The sequence below is a fragment of the Cebidichthys violaceus genome, unplaced genomic scaffold (genome assembly GCF_023349555.1).
Source record: "Cebidichthys violaceus isolate CVI_PGR_0920_01 unplaced genomic scaffold, fCebVio1.0.p SCAF_59, whole genome shotgun sequence".
Classification (NCBI taxonomy): domain Eukaryota; kingdom Metazoa; phylum Chordata; class Actinopteri; order Perciformes; family Stichaeidae; genus Cebidichthys; species Cebidichthys violaceus.
The window spans coordinates 339,976-357,202 of record NW_027176805.1 but is presented as its reverse complement, the minus strand read 5'-3'; the positions used below and the strand labels follow the sequence as shown (position 1 = coordinate 357,202).

The window sequence follows — 17,227 nt, the reverse complement described above, 5'->3', positions numbered from 1 at the left end:
CGACAAAGCTCAGCGCTAATGTTTTATTACTTTCTTTTTTTTACTCTATTTGACTGTGGTCAGGCTTCCTGGGGGGCTCCCCACCCATCTTAATTATGCTCTGATGGTGAACTTCTGTTGACGTGAATGCCCATCATCTATCCAAATTGGCTGAGGAACTTGCAAGCTTTTCAACCAATTTCAGTCAATGTGTTGCCCCATGATGTTAACAGATTCGTGCTCATTGTGTGGAGTAGTTGGGGAGTGACCTGCAGCATATGTTAAGAACTGCATTCTGGGAAGACTACGGAGTCACCCAGGTAGTAGCCCTGGCTTCTCGGAGCCAATGCTGTCGGTGGGCGTTTGGACTGTGGGGGAGACTCAGTCGCGCTCTTAAAGCCCTGCATGGTGATGGGTGTCGCTGTGTGGGGCAAGCCATCGCTGCCCGGAGGACTTGTTCCTCTGGAGCTTGAGTGGCTGCCGACAGCAGAGCGTAACGATGGGAGGCCAGTCTTCAATGCTACCAGGGGGCAGGAAGTCTGCGTGCCAGTCTGCCTCAGAGCTCACTCCAGACATCTGGTGTAAACGATGTAGGATGTTGTGCTAAGATACTCGCACTAAACTCCTGTCGTGTAAACCAGCAGCACATCCAACCTGTAACTTTGGATTCAGAATAGACTTTGACTGCTACCACTTTTTGTAATTTGGCTCAGGATGTTTGGTGCCACCATAATGATTTTAGGATGACCCAATCCCTCCTTGAATATCAAATTGTTAACATTGATTATTTACTTAGAGTAAAGTACAGTACAACTTAGAGAGCTTTGCTTATAGGAGTGACATTTTGAAATATAGTGTTTACAATCACACAGTTGTAAATTAATAACTATGTTAAATTTGTGGATTTACTCTAACTTCCTACATTAGGACAGTCTTTTTATGCTCTCATCCACTCACAAATCTCTCTGGCTCCTACTCTATCAGCTGACAGTGGGCCATTTCGCCACGGTCTCCTTAAGCCAATCATATATGTCCCGTCAAACTTTAAAGAGCTGTTCTCTTCTGTGCAGTCAGCTGTCATTTCAGTACGAATCGATGTGACCCTCCTCCCCATTCATCATCACATCTGGTGCTCAAGGTTTCTTCCACTGAGGTCAGACCCACTCAAACATGCCATTATCTAGATCTTCAGCCTGCCGCTGCTGTTTTTACATTACATTATATTACATTACGATATTTAGCAGACGCTTTTATCCGAAGCAACGTACAATTCAGTATTTATCTACACACCGTAAACACACCTACGGGAGCAATTTTGGGGTTAACCACTCCACAGAGGACACCTGTAAAGCTCTGAGGCAGGCCGCGGCAAAACCACTGGTCATAGCGACTGCAGACAGTCTGACGACAAAGCTCAGCGCTAATGTTTTATTACTTTCTTTTTTTTATTCTATTTGACTGTGGTCAGGCTTCCTGGGGGGCTCCCCACCCATCTTAATTATGCTCTGATGGTGAACTTCTGTTGACGTGAATGCCCATCATCTATCCAAATTGGCTGAGGAACTTGCAAGCTTTTCAACCAATTTCAGTCAATGTGTTGCCCCATGATGTTAACAGATTCGTGCTCATTGTGTGGAGTAGTTGGGGAGTGACCTGCAGCATATGTTAAGAACTGCATTCTGGGAAGACTACGGAGTCACCCAGGTAGTAGCCCTGGCTTCTCGGAGCCAATGCTGTCGGTGGGCGTTTGGACTGTGGGGGAGACTCAGTCGCGCTCTTAAAGCCCTGCATGGTGATGGGTGTCGCTGTGTGGGGCAAGCCATCGCTGCCCGGAGGACTTGTTCCTCTGGAGCTTGAGTGGCTGCCGACAGCAGAGCGTAACGATGGGAGGCCAGTCTTCAATGCTACCAGGGGACAGGAAGTCTGCGTGCCAGTCTGCCTCAGAGCTCACTCCAGACATCTGGTGTAAACGATGTAGGATGTTGTGCTAAGATACTCGCACTAAACTCCTGTCGTGTAAACCAGCAGCACATCTAACCTGTAACTTTGGATTCAGAATAGACTTTGACTGCTACCACTTTTCGTAATTTGGCTCAGGATGTTTGGTGCCACCATAATGATTTTAGGATGACCCAATCCCTCCTTGAATATCAAAATATGAACATTGATTATTTACTTAGAGTAAAGTACAGTACAACTTAGAGAGCTTTGCTTATAGGAGTGATATTTTGAAATATAGTGTTTACAATCACACAGTTGTAAATTAATAACTATGTTAAATTTGTGGTTTTACTCTAACTTCCTACATTAGGACAGTCTTTTTATGCTCTCATCCACTCACAAATCTCTCTGGCTCCTACTCTATCAGCTGACAGTGGGCCATTTCTCCACGGTCTCCTTAAGCCAATCATATATGTCCCGTCAAACTTTAAAGAGCTGTTCTCTTCTGTGCAGTCAGCTGTCATTTCAGAACGAATCGATGTGACCCTCCTCCCCATTCATCATCACATCTGGTGCTCAAGGTTTCTTCCACTGAGGTCAGACCCACTCAAACATGCCATTATCTAGATCTTCAGTGGGTGAGTACAACATTCTGACTTGGATAAAAAATTGTTTACTCATTTAATAGCACTTTCTTACTTCAGACACATGTATGGAAATTATAGATGACATCATCAAAAGAGTGTTGAATGTCTTATTTTTATTAATTATTTGTAATATGTTTCTCTCCGTTGCAGAAGGCCCACCGGAGAGAGAAGACAACGTGGAAGACCGAGACTCAACTTTTCCGCAGGACGTCCAGAGTTTCCAGAAGGACGAATGGAGACAGGACAAGATGGAGAGCGTGTGGTGTATCAGTCATGAAGAGCCCTTCATTAAAATGCATTTTACGTTTCATACTGTATGTTGATGATATTATGTAAATGTTCTGCCACTTGTTTTTGTTGTCAGGACAGCGTTCCCTTGTCTCCTGGAGAACCTGAGAGTGGATGTCAACAAACCAATCATCATCAGGAAGCTGCAGCACCACGACGGTCCACCTTTGAGCACCAAACCTTCTTCCAGACCCCATCAGAAGAGTTGGATCCCTAAACTGCCAGCCCCGCCCACACCGTACCTGCCCCTGCAGTCAAGAGGAGTAAGACTCTTATTTTAACTACAAATACTGTCATCAAATTGTGATGAGCTAAAGTTAACATTACATCCTGTACTTCAGATGGAATTTATTACTATCAACATGGTATTAGCTCCAGTATTTAATCATAAATATTCATTGTTTTCAGGGCAGGACTCTTTCTGTGTCTTTTCCTGAGACAACTGACGGTCATTTCTGCACCAAACCTGCTTCCAGGCGCTCAAACCAGTGCGTCATCACTCAGGGGAAGACGACAGACCGAGTCCAGAGGACGAGGAGCGTCCCGAACTCACCTGTGAAGCCGTCGCTGTGTGCACTACCTTCATACACAGTTAGATTTGGTGTTGAGTTCAATAAAGTGGACTAAATGTAACATGATCCAGTGTTCTGTGAGACCATTCACCCTCAGGGATGTTGGGTTAACATGAAGCTTCTTAGATACTCAATCCACTGCAGGTGTCACAGTATTTGTATCGGCTAAAATGTTTCATAAATAACCGAAATATGTCCATCATAATTATTCCAGGTATACAAATGTCATCACAAACATTTCAAAATGTGTTTTTCTATCTTTTTCTTTTTTTACTGATGAATCTTACATCAGCCTAAAATAAGAACAGTAGGGTTGAAACAATAACAACAAGTCATGGTTCAGTAGCACAACACGTGATTTAAGGTTTGATGGAAGTGACTGAAGGTCAGAGAGAGTTACACAGCAGGTAACACTGTCAACAGATGAGGATATTATGGGATCGATCCCAGTGAGTGATACAATATGATGAATACATTGCTGTGATGTATTGTAGATCCCTGATGTAGCTGAAAATATTAAGTTTGGAAAAATATCAATTATTAGGAAAGTGGTATTCGTGTGATGATTGTATTGGGAAAAGAGTCACAATTGTTTGCTGATTTTTGAATTATCGGGGAAATAATTCTGTTTTTGTCTTAATTCATATTAATACAAAAATTGTATTTCCATCAAAGGCAAGGGTGCATTATTGGAAATGGCATATTGATAAAAAAAGAAGCAACAGACCTGAAATATTTAGCCTCAATCATTTTAAGACCTCTTACATTTCAATCATCTCATCTTCTCAGTTTATAATGTTTTCCTCATATTTGTTTTCATGGATTTCCTCATCTTTACCAGAGACAAGATGCCTGCTGTATTTTCAGTGTCAAACTATGTCTTGTAGTTGCTGTAATCTGGACGTTATCACATCAACTGGCCAACAGGTTCCTAAATCAAGGATCATATTCAGAGGGGCGTCTGTGCTGTGCTTTTGTTTGCCGATGTTTTATCCAAACTCTTGCATGAACATTTGTCCTCATTAAGCACAATATTACTATGAATGAAATAACATAACTAGTCGTGTATATTTTTGTTTTATGTAGTTCACTTCCCAAAATGTTGGACTGTTACGTATAAATTATACTTTTTAAAAAGAGAGAAAAAAAATTCTCTTTAAATTCTTGACCATATTTTGATAAAATGAATGGTTTCCTGTCACAGTTTGTACTGTTCCTCCCGCCGTCTGTGTCAGTTCAAATCTATATTTAACCGTGACAGGAATATCAGTCTTAACACATTTTTACCTGTCTCATCTATGCACCCGAGGGGCTTCACTGCTCCAGTTTGGGGCCGCAGACGATACAAAGCCTGTAATCAGTCAGAGCTCCCTCTGTGTTTATGTGTCTATACAGGGAGGACATTAACAGATGAGACGATGAAGTCTAGACAAAGGGGCTTCGATATGTGACTTCTGTAGAAATCCCTCTCGTATTGCTGCTTGTTCTGAAAATTCCTGCCTTTGGAGGACACTAGCTGGTCCGCACTCAGACCCAGGCATTGATTTGACAAATACACATGGAAAGTGCAGATTTGGGTCAAGTTTGGGCCGATCATACAAGCATCAACTGTTACTTCATTTATAATTACTTTCAATATCTAAATTACAACTCTACACTGATTAGAATGTGTTGAGTACACCCCTGTGCAACAGATTCTCATGACTGTGTGTTAAGTACGGACCTGGAGTCAGGAGGTGATTAGCCTAGCTTAGCATACAGACTAGAAGCAGGGGGAAACAACAGGCATGGCTGTCTCCAAAATGTCAATTTGTGGTTTTATAGGGAGTTACGTGTTGTTGTCGCTAACAAAAGGAAGGTAACATAAGTTGACCTTTGGTTTCAGCGCATTACCTTTCATAGGTATGAGTACGAACAGTGAATGAGAACAGCCTGATGATAATAGCTGACAGAGCCAGGCCAGCTGTTTCACGCTGATTCCAGTCTTTAAGGTAACAAAGTGCCTTCTAGCATCTGCTCCATACGTAACACAGAGACATGAGAGTGGTGGTGATCTCCCTATCATAATCAAATAGATTGTCTTTTGTCCATTTCAATTTGTTTTGAACTTTTCTCGTATTATATTTTTTATGATTATACATTGCTTGTTATTATTTATCTTCTCTCACCAGACTTTCCGTCTTTACATCTAAGACAAATCTAAGACAACCAGCATCTCTTTTTATGAAAAAGAACTTTATTCATATTTTAGAAATGGTACAATATGATACATTACAGTAAACAACATGGGACAAACAACATGTAGTGTAGGTAGGTAACTGTGCAAATGAACAGGATGTGTGTGTGTGTGTGTGTGTGTGTGTGTGTGTGTGTGTGTGTGTGTGTGTGTGTGTGTACTGCATCTATACTTGAATGAACCCTGTGATAGATGGGGTGTTTCTCTCTGTTTACTTCCTTTTATCTACACCAGCAGATTTGATACTATAGCGAGCAACGAAGCTAAGCCACACAGGCAGCAAATGTATGGCCTAATGTCAAGTTTAAATTCTATCATGCTTGAAATGATTACAAGTATTTAAATAGTTGGTGCACTTTTTCGCTCTTGTCTTATAAGCACAAAACAAGGTAGGTTTGCATGTTGCAGTTATTAGGTAATGGTTAAATGCAGTGATGTGCTAGTGTAGATATCAGGACTCAACTTTTTGTCTTTGTTCTTTTCCAGTTTTGACCTTTAACCGTACAGTAACAGAGGGGAGAGGGGCAGGGACAAAGGTCATGAGGTCGGTCAAACCTCCACGTTGCAGTCGTCAGTTTCTACATCCTACCACTTTTCCCTTGTGGGGTCAAACATGGGATTTACCAGGGCAACCAGACCACAGGATGCAGGAGTTATTGGTTTATTTAAATACAATCTGGAAGGAAAAGCATTTCTGTTTCCCAAAAAGATGCACAAATAATCACAGAAATATTGTGTGAACACATTGAAATCAATATTAATTAGGCGTGGTGGTCCCTGTTTGGCCCCACAGTGGGAAGTGGCTCTGGTGGGAGAGGGGGAGCGATTTTGCACCTGGATGCAGCGTGTGCTCTTTATGTGACTCTTTCTAACACCGCCGCCCACTCCCATGTCCAGGAAATATTATCTATTTGGCAGTGAGGACCTCTGGCATGTCAGTGGTGGCGTCAGGTACCACCACCTCCTCATCTGAATCATTCTCAGCGCTCTCATCTGATTCGCTGTCGGCCGCTCCGGGCGTGGCCGTGGCCTCCTCGCTGCTCTGGCTGTCTTCGTCCTCTGACTCCTGGCTGGTGCTTGCGCTGGCGGTGCTTTCACTCTGCTCCTCCTCCTCCTCCTCCTCTTCCTCCGGAGCGCTGGAGCTCTCGCTGGTGGTGGCGTCGCTGGTGCTCGCACTCTCCTCCTCCTCTGGGAGGGAGGCCTGGCGGGGGGTGAGGTCCTGGTCCTGAGAGGGGCCGAAGGAGGCGTCGAGGCCTTGGCTCTCCACCTCAGGGGTGCTGGTGTCCTCCTCCAGGAGGTCGGTGTGGACCTGAAAAGCCTGGAGGTGAGGCAGAGGAGGAACGGGACGATTAGTTTGTTTGATTTGTCTGCACACAGTACATACACAACTGCACCAATGGTGGAAGTTTGTGCAGTGCTTTTGTTTTTACATCTTAGTATATTCAGGGCTTTTGTAGTTGTGGAGCTCTGGTGACATATGGTGAAGTGCAAGGTAAAAGGTAGCACTTCTGTGATTATTGGACAGTTAGTGGTAAGGACATTCTGCTGCAGCTTATTGTCAAATTGGATTTTGTTTAGACTCTGCGGAAACTCAAACTAACCTGTACCTTATACACCTTCAGTGACTTGTCCACATCATTGCCCTCTGCCATGTCGTACGCCATCTTCTTTCCTGTGCCGTAGTCGTAGGACTTGTAGGGACCAGAGACCTTGTTGTAGGATTTGTCCTCCACGTAGACAATGGACTTGTAGTCGCTTGGGTAGCCTCCCAAGCTGTCGCCACGGGCGGTTTCCATGTCAGTGACGATGGTAGGCAAGATGGGCTCAGCAGTGGCTTCGGCAATGGGTTCCTCCGTGACGATCACAGGGATGACGGTGGTGGGAGCTGGGGAGAAGGACTCGCCCGACTCTGAGCTTTCGCTATCTTCATCCTCCTCGGTTTCCTGGAGACACAGAGGTGGGAGGTGAGGTGTCGGAGAGTTGGCGGCTGGAAAATGTGATTTGTCGCCTCAGAAAATACCTCCCTGAGATTTCCTATGGAAGTCACCATCTATTTGCTGACTTTGCCTTTTCATAAATATTCTACTAGATTTTGTGTGGGACAAAGGTCAGGCAAAACTACTAGCTTGTTACTGTTATCTTAAGTAGCATTTGCTACTGTTCAGGTCCAAAGTTGACTTGAAAAATGAACAGTCACCATGAAAAGCATGAGCTTAATATTACTATACTGAATTAGGTAGTAGTCATTATTTAAAGAGGCACTTATAGCAAGCCTACAATATTTGAGTCGAACAGTTTTGAGAAATGTCTATTTTTCATTACATTTATTGACAGTTGTGTGTTGCACACTACACGCTCGTTATGTAGCCAGATGTTTTATCGGTGTGTTTTTTACTCACACTCTCCTCTGCATCATCATCGTCGGCATCATCATCATCATCGCTGTCTTCACTGTCCTGGCTGTCGACAGAGGCTGTGTCTGGGGATGAAGTTGTGTCCGTGCCGGCGGATTTTAATTCTACTAGAGACTTTGCTGCCGCCTTCTGCAAGAATCATTAAAAGACACAGTCATAAACTTCACCAGAGCTTGTAGTCTGCTAAAGACTTGAGAAGGATCTGATGATTTAACAGGATTTGTCCCGATAAGTTAGGAGTGATCTGAATTGGAAATGCGGTCTCACCACGTCTTCATCTGAACTCTCTGCGCTCTCATCGGATTCGGCAGCTGCTGCTGCTGCTGCTTCAACATTCTGCAACATGAGAGAGACACAATACGTTTGATTCATTCTTTTTCTACCTTTTACTGTTTTTATCGCTTTTTCATTCATCTAACATGTCTTTGTAATAGGCTGTTGGGCGCCTACTGACTGCGTGTTCCTCTCCCACAACACAGGGCCTCAGGATGAGGTATTGATGCAAAACTTAAAGGGGTATTTCAGCGTTCATCTTCCATATAGTTGGGGGACTCATTAGAGACAGGTTGAAAAAGGAATGGTCAAAATAGAAGAAGCAGAGACAGAGATATCCTGACTTCCCTTGTAAGAGTACAGTTCAAAAAACACTGGATCCTACATTTCCCAAAATGCAACTCAAATGCCCACATTTTTAGAGCCCAACACCTACCGTTTGTAATCCGTCTTTTCTTATAAAAATGTCATCCAATCAGAGATAACCCTGATGTCATCATCAAAACATAATACGACAAGAGGAGAACAAGTTGAACTAAACGTGGCAGAGTGAAAAATAGAATATTTTACCTGTGCAGGTGCTGCACGGTACTGAGGAACCTCTGCCGCCTTTCTCCTTAGGGGTTGAGCTGCTGGTCGTCTAGCCTGTGGACGAGACCAACATCATTCAAAGTGGAAGTCTCTCTCTCTCTCTCTCTCTCTCTCTCTCTCTCTCTCTCTCTCTCTCTCTCTCTCTCTCTCTCTCTCTTTTTCTTTTTCTGTCTCTCTCAAGGTACTCACCACTTCTTCAGAGCTCTCTGAACTGCTGACAGAAACTTTTCTCGCCTAAAAAGCAAAAGAGACATAGACAAATTCAATTGAAAATACGTTTGTATGTAAATAAACCAAAATCAATGTAAAAATCTATCAAAATGTATTGTGATAAAGCTGTTCATAATTCGGCAAAAGTAATCTTGAAGTTTTGACTTGACAGAGAAAACGACTCACCGGCCGGCAGAGGACTGTGGCGAAGAGCAAAACGAAAACAACGGCCACTTTCATTGTGTCACAATTTGGTATCTGGATGGGGAGACGACCAGAGAGGCTGAAGTCACACAATAAAACAATTAAACATAATCATGATGCACAGAGCTCCTACGACACCGAAATACCCGTCTGGAGGCCATAACTTCACAGGAAACACAATGACATGTCAAACAGAAAAAAATTAGCTGCTAGTCTCCTCAGTGAATCCCCTCGCCCAGATTCCTTCCTAAAAATGAAGGCCACTTGGTCACATGACCGTTAACTAGCAGTGGCACTTCCTGAGGCCTTGATAGTTCACAGGAAGTCATTAAGTCCTTAATTACAGACCCAACCGAGTGGTTGTGTGTCCCTGACAACTCTTTTTTCGACACAGTAAAACATTTTCTCTGTCATCAGAGCGAGAAAATTACATAATTTTGGTGGTTTATTCTACTATGAGACAGGATGTTTCTGGCAGATTCTGGTCAAGAAGATGTGAGAAAATAACAGGTATGATGTAAAAAGAGATGAATGTGGGTGTTTGGCTAAAAAAGAATGTAAGACTGCAACATCTAGAGTTACAACTGAGTCTAGCTTACATTTCCATCAATCACTCTGCAAAGCAAGTACTCAGCTTTACGTTTATTATGAGAGATTTAACTCAGCTGTTGTCCTGCAAACAGATTAACAGACATTCACTGCAAAAATACCCCATGCTACAAACTCATTGTTTCTTCTTTTTAGGCCTTAGAACAAACACTGTATTTATCTTGAAGTCCACATGTGCGCAGCGCCTTTTTCCAAGATTTTCTATAAAAGTGTCCACATGGTAAAATGTCCAGGAATAAGTCATAAAGCTGAACAGACTTTAAGAAAAACAAGCGGGAATAGTACATTTTTGTGGGACTATTTTCAGCAGAGGAGTAGCAGACATTTAGTGCGCTTCTGAGTAGTTACAGCGCCAAGGTGGTGTATGTGGGATTGACATGTCACCCATTAGTGCGGCTAATTGATGTGTTTTTTTAGCAGTTTTTGGACACCAATGGAGCTCAGGCTTTATTTAAATATATATATATATATATATATCTCAGGATTTAGGTACAGAAGACAACACTTGTTAGTGGGATCAGTTCATAGTTGGTTTTAGTCTTGGGATTTGTTGACAGTCACTGCAACAGTAACTACTTTTCTACCCATCAGCAAAATGTTGTGCATCCCATGTTTCACTGCAGGTATTACACCTTATTAACAGCAGCTTTAAAAAAAAAAATCTATTTTTGTTTCTGTTTTCCCCTCCCTAGCTGTAACAAGCTCTTCTTTTTCATATTTGCTAAGGGAGGAGCAGTCTGAGTGTCTGCATCTATCTTTAATGGTAGACTCTTCCTATACTGTGTAATTCACCAGGTTATAACGGGAAAGCCACAGAGCAGCACAAACATGACACATGGCCATATGACTGTATGCGTGTGTGTATTTCTGTACGTCTGCTTTTGAGACACTCGTTTCAGACCTCGAGAGCATGTGCATTTTGTCTGGGCCGCACTTCTTTCAAGGGCTGCTTGAAAGTTAAGTCTTGGTTTTAGGGTACAGGTCCGAATAGTTTTTTAGGTCAAGGGTAAGAGTTGGCATTAGACACGTAGCTGTGGTGGTTAAAGTTCATAATTTTAGAGAATGCGCCTCTTCGCTTTCTTTCCAAGAGTTATATGAGAAGATCGATACCAGCCTCATATCTGTACGCTGCTTTTATGTAGCTAAAACTAGCAGGGAATCAGCTTAGCTTAGCATAAAGACTGGAAGCGGGGGGAGAAACTGTTAGCCTGGCTCTGTACAAAAGTAACTAATCCACCACCAAACCCTGCAAAGCTAACTAATTAAAGGGCGAGTCCATCTGCGTTCTTTTTCCAGGTTTTTCAAATGGAAACACCCACTCAGCCGTTAGCAAAAAGCAATGAAGTAGGTTACCAAAGTAAGCTAATCGATAAGGTTATTAATAATGTGAACCCTAACGTCAGCTGAGTCAACGTTAGCTTTGCTAAGGTTGGAAATAACTGAAAGGGTTAGTTGAGATTCTTTGTAGCAGAGTTGTATGTATACATCCGTGTTACTGTGAGGTCAAAGTACTTGTTGTGACTGGTGTCTGGTCGCTTTCCCCCCCATTGGACAGGGATGTCTAAATGCAAGGTAAAGCAGCAGAAAAACATATTTTTTCTTGTGGTCATTCTATAAAGTGTCGACAAGTTGGGTTTTTTATGGGCCAGACTATTTTAGGAGCATTGACTTCCTGGAGTCTTGTCATCATGGGGAGGTTGCCAGGCCGATCGGCGACTTTGAGACTCAATCACTTGCTCACCAGGATGCCCCAAACCATCACACATCTCATTTTGAAAGTGGACTGAGGGGTCTAGCAAGATGATGTCTCCCACTTCTTTCTTTAGTTTAAAACACTGTTGACTGAGCTGGTAGTTAATCATGTGTGTGTTGTCGGTGTGTTTACTCAGTGTGGTTAGTCGGGGCTGGACCTGGTCCTGTGACACAAAATCCAGAAATCAGTATTCTGCTGCCCACAGCTTCCCCTTCCTGCTTTGGTGCCGCCTTGATGCTAATCAGCCAATCAAACACAGCCGCCTCCAGCTCCAACCTCTGACCGATTACAGGCGGGCTTCCTCAGCTGTAAAGTCTTAAAAAAGAACTCGTAATTAACTGCAGTAAAGTGCAGAGCTTTCATGGCGGATAACCAAACCCTTTTTGTGGTTCCACAAGATCAATGCGAGTTTGCTCGACACTGACTTTTAATTTCTGCTAATGTTGTGCAAGTGTGATTCAAAAATAAATTGTCAGAATGAAGTTGCAGTTTGTTAGAAAACCCTCAGCTGCAGTTGGACTCTGTACCTTCTGGACTTGTTTCGACAATGTTTTCTAAAGAAATGTTAAGAAGAATATAATAAATAAAATATATTTATTTATTTATTTTGCAGTGTAGTCTGTAAAAATGTATTTTTGACTACGTATATTCTCAGGGCTGGAAGAAGAAATGCATAAAGAAAATACACTTTGTGGTAAAAAAGTATATGGACACCCTACATGTTCAAATGTAATAGTTTAACATTAATCTGAAGGCTTTCTGCAAAATGTTGGAACCTGGCTGCAGGAATTTACTCAAGAGCATAAGAGGGGTCCAACGCTGATGTTGGGTGACGAGGTCTGGCTCACAGTCGGCGTTCCAGTTTATCCCAAAGGTGGTGGACTGAGTTGAGGTCAGGGCTCTGTGCAGGCCAATAAAGTTCTTCTACATCTATCTGGGGAAACTATTCCTGTATAGAGCTGACTTTGTGCAAGGGGAGAAAGGGCCTTCTCCAAACTGTTGCCACAAAGTTACACTAATGTCTAAAAGTGTTTCCCTTCATTGGAACTGAGATGTCCAGTCCACACCGTGAAATAAAGCCCCAGACAGAAAGTATGTCGACTTAAGTGTCCACACACTTTTGGCCATATGTTGTATTTAAAATGCATGAAAGACACATCACACTGCAAGTTTTCTAAATGTTGAAATTAATTATTTAAACTACATTTAAAGTACATTTCCAGCAGCTTATACAAATAAAATGAGGCTGCCCTCCCACTTCTCATCACACCAATAATTCTGCAGAAAAACTCCAACCCAACCCTGGACACAGTAAATATAATGTCTATTTACATATTAATGTAAATATAATCTCTATTTATATATTAAATATATATATATATATATATATATATATATATATATATATATATATATATATATATATTTATTTATATATAATTATTCTGACCTTGTTCGCAGTGGGAGGAAGCTTGAAGAGTTCAGCGGCTGCAGGTTGTGGAGCAGAAACAGATAGACCTGGTTTGTCTTTACTTTATCTCCTGGGTTTCCCTGGATGTCGTTCGCTGCTCAGTGATGCTGCTGCTGCTGAAAGCGAGGCCCCTGGTTGGCTTATAAACCCTCCAGCCTCAGGCAGCAGCCAATCAGCTCGGAGCTTGTGATGTCATGAGGTTAACCGCTCCGTGGTCCACCTCTCCTCTCCCTCTCCCACTCTTCCTGTGGTTGGTGCTGTGGTGGTGTGGGGGCAAACGCACACACACACACACACACACACACACACACACACACACACACACACACACACATACACACAAAATGCAAAGACAAATACATGGATAAAGACATGCAGACATTTACAGCCCAGACAGAAGTATGTGAATGTATTTTTTTGTGCCTCTCTCTTTCACTCCTCTCTCTCCTGGTGTGTGAATTTAATTTAAGGACATGTAGTGACAGGCTCTGGGAAAATAAAAAGCGGCATATAGTGTCGGGTGGTATGACAATGATTCAACTTCCTCACAGACAGACGAAAATCATCTGACTGAGGTCTCTCTGGATAATTGAGAATATGTCTGCAACACCAGACTGATTTGTGCGTGTATGTGTAACAGTCTACGTTATGTTTTTAAGTATGAATATGTGAACTTTTGGGGTTTTTTGTATGTGTGTGTGTGCGTGTGTATGTTTTTGGTTCAGAAACGTTGATCCCTGGTCTGCAGACACGTGCAATTTTATTCTGGTGACAGGGTTGTGATGCGCCATGTTAGGAAAAGGAGAAGTCTTTATTCTAATGTGTTTCAAACATAAATTAAAAGTATGGATCAGAGCGGTGTATAAATCAGATGCTGTATAAGTCCATTTGATCAATTGAAGATGAGAGGGGGTTTTTTTATGAAAAAGAAAATGGAAAGGGGGTTAGGTGGCTTGTATCCAAGCAGACATGCATTCTAAGAATTCTCTTGTAATTTGGGTTTTATGGTTGCAGCATTCGTGCATCATCAGACTTGATGGCTCGTAAAGTGTCTGAGTCTGTCTGATGATATACACTGTATACACACACACACACACACACACACACACATATACACACACAAGCAGATGCAGAGTTGTTTACATCGTGCACTAAACTACTGTAGACATATTCCTACATATTTTGAGATTTATGATCTCGTAAGACCAATGGATGAACGACAGAAAAATAACTGGAGATCCCGCAAGCTGCGATGCAAAATCAGGTGCTGTCGCAAACACCAGTTAACAGTCTCAGTTCTGATCAGCTCACATGTCCCACATTGGGAACACATATGTCTTGATCTGGCTCAACAAAACAGGTTATTCAACCTCTGTTTCAGCCCAAAATGATCAATTAAAGCAACTTTAATGAAGTAGTTAAGGGAATCTTGAATAGTGTATTGTAACTAAATTAAAAACCAAATGAATATCCACTTTGCACTTCATGTTTACAATCAGGAAATATTGTAATAACACGCCTTTTTGAATGACCATACTGGGTAAATGGCACTGTGCTGGTAACCTGGTTTGTTGCACAGACCATCTCAGAAACCTTCGTTGGAAACTGCTTGGAGAAGGGCAGGCACTTTAGAAATACATGACGGTGATTGGACGAACCATATGTCGGACACAAGCGCATTACTCGGAGCCTGACGGATTTTCTTATGGTCGAGTGATATCGCCAGAATCCAGCTTGAGATGCAAGGTAACTGCAGGAGGGCTGATCGAAAAAATGATTGACGTTTGTACGCCGGCTGTGGCAGACAACGCTATATGCTGTATTGTAAAATTGGAGAAATAAAATGCCGGCACAAGGTGGTCTGAAGTCACCCAACAAAACAAGACGCGCTCTTACAGGACGTGAAAAGACAAAATGTCACAGTAAAGCGTCTCCCTTTTGTTGGAAAACATACAGTTGGATAAGACTAATGCAGTGTTCAGAATAAACACATTTAAACACGCACAGATACAGGAGTCACATAAATAATCATTTAACGCATTAATGACTGATATTTTAACACGCACAAACACACAGAAGACCCATTGAGGTCATCTGTCGACACCGTTAGTCACTGGGTTAACACACTCGCACTGACAGTCTGATTACAGTAGCACAGTGTGTCATCGCTCTGATCGTACAGACGTGTTGAACTCTGACAGCTTGATGGGTTCTGAGGCCTCACAGTCGCAAACGTACAATTATTCAACCGCTCAAATCAAAGCTTTCTTCTTCTGCCGAGGTACTGAGGTATGTCGCGCATGAGGCGCAGCCACAGCGTCCTGCTCGGTCTTGTTTGAACCCGGGTAACCGTCGCTGTCTGATAGTTGAAGATGTTGGATCATCTCAGAAACGTCTCTGTTGAAGAGTTGATGTGTATTTGTCCTCCCCATTAAACTACTCTTTGTGACCTTGTATCAGGAATAATGACTGACTTTTTATTACCTCCGTCGGGCATAAGCCTTTGGGGAGATTATGCGTTTGGTCATGTGTTAGCTTGCATGTATCTTTCTGTCTGTCCACAGATAATCTTGCATACTGCCTTACCCATCAGGCAAATATTTATTTTTTTCTAATTTATGACCGTATGCTCAAGGATCTCTAGTGGCTGCGGTGATTCACAATTTTTGAAAAACATATTTTATTGACTGTTTGATATCGTCATTCACTGCTGACTCCTCACTCCTCTTAACCGGCCAGTAGAGCCCTCAAGTGATGAACAACTGCTATATATCTTCGTCCTCTGTGCCATAGAGCTCCATTGTTGTCCAGAAACTATTAAAAAACACACCAGCTTGGGGACATGTTCCTTCATTACCATGAACACACACACACACACACACACTGTAGTTCATTTTGATGTAATCCCACATACACTGCCCTGCTGTTGTAAATAACCACTAGAGAAATTAATGAGTATTAATCCTCAACTGAAAATAGCCCCTGACAAATACACTATTACCTCTTGTTTGAGTGATGGTTGTTAAAAAACTACAGTCCCAGCTGTTTTGGGAAATTACTGAGACTTTTATTTGACTTATATTTGTGAGCTATTAATAAAGATGTAGGCCTACTTGGAACCTGAAATACACAGACAGTGCAAGGCCATAAAGTGTTGTTAAGCAAACTAAAATATTGATGGATTTGATAACCCTAACCCTCCAAGCTAGCAGGTGCAAACTACTGCTAGTCTACATACTCAAAGGGTCATAAATCATCTAACAGTTCAGCCAAAGATTCCCATGAAATCTAATCACCAAGAAATTAGACATGAAGAGACAAGTCAAAAGTCCGCGACTAGCAGCAGCATACTTTTTTTCTACCTGTTGTCTGTTGACTTGTTGAATACCAGGTGTGGCTCATTATAAGTCGGCAGTGAACCGTTGAACAGGTGAATATGGGAACTGTGATGTCATTTTCTGATCAGAAAATGAAAGATCAAAGAAGTAATAAAGATGAAACCAGCGACACCAAAACAGCCTGAAGAAGAATACGAAGAAGAAGATGACGATGAAAAAATAAGTGTAACAGTAAAAACATCAAACGTGATGAGCGTAGGATGGACCGGTCTGGGACACGGAGTCTGGGAACAAAAATAAATCTGAGTTGAGTGAACCACTTATTTGGAAAAACGCAGAAGTGTTGTTTCATAGTTCAATAAAATCGGCCCAAAAAAAGGACCAATTGTAAAAACTTGTACCTCTGTTGGTGTGTGTGTGTGTGTGTGTGTGTGTGTGTGTGTGTGTGTGTGTGTGTGTGTGTGTGTGTGTGTGTAATGCATCTGACTGTGTCATTAGTGTGTTTTTCTCTGTCAGTTTGTGTTGTCTCGCTTTCTGTGTCTTCTATACATTACTGCATTCCTCATATATGTATGTGTGTATATTTTAACTGATCACCAATAAACACTCTCTATAGCCAGTGTTTGGTTTGTCCGTTCTGGGCCACCGTAGAAACATGGCGGCGCATCATGGCGGACTTTGTGAAGAGGCCAAATTGAAAC

The 17,227-nt window shown here is 42.2% G+C and overlaps 1 protein-coding gene across 1 annotated transcript; it reads right to left on the bottom strand.

Annotated features, from left to right (window-relative positions):
* Positions 1–5,643: 5,643 nt before the first annotated feature.
* Positions 5,644–13,283, bottom strand: spp1 (secreted phosphoprotein 1). The gene is made up of 8 exons (XM_068732459.1): positions 13,168–13,283; positions 9,338–9,409; positions 9,131–9,175; positions 8,921–8,995; positions 8,345–8,413; positions 8,063–8,206; positions 7,271–7,606; positions 5,644–6,981 (listed from the first exon to the last, which is right to left on the bottom strand). The coding sequence occupies exons 2-8, from the start codon at positions 9,389–9,391 to the stop codon at positions 6,571–6,573; spliced, it is 1,134 nt and encodes a 377-aa protein (XP_068588560.1). The 5' UTR covers positions 9,392–9,409; positions 13,168–13,283; the 3' UTR covers positions 5,644–6,570.
* Between the last annotated feature and the right edge of the window lie 3,944 nt (positions 13,284–17,227).

Coding starts and splice junctions, on each gene's coding strand:
- spp1 (XM_068732459.1), bottom strand. CDS start 9,391: ATGAAAGTGGCCGTTGTTTTCGTTTTGCTCTTCGCCACAGTCCTCTGC. Junction 8,996..9,130: donor CAGAGAGCTCTGAAGAAGTG/GTGAGTACCTTG, acceptor TCTCGTCCACAG/GCTAGACGACCAGCAGCTCA. Junction 7,607..8,062: donor ATGATGATGCAGAGGAGAGT/GTGAGTAAAAAA, acceptor CTGTGTCTCCAG/GAAACCGAGGAGGATGAAGA.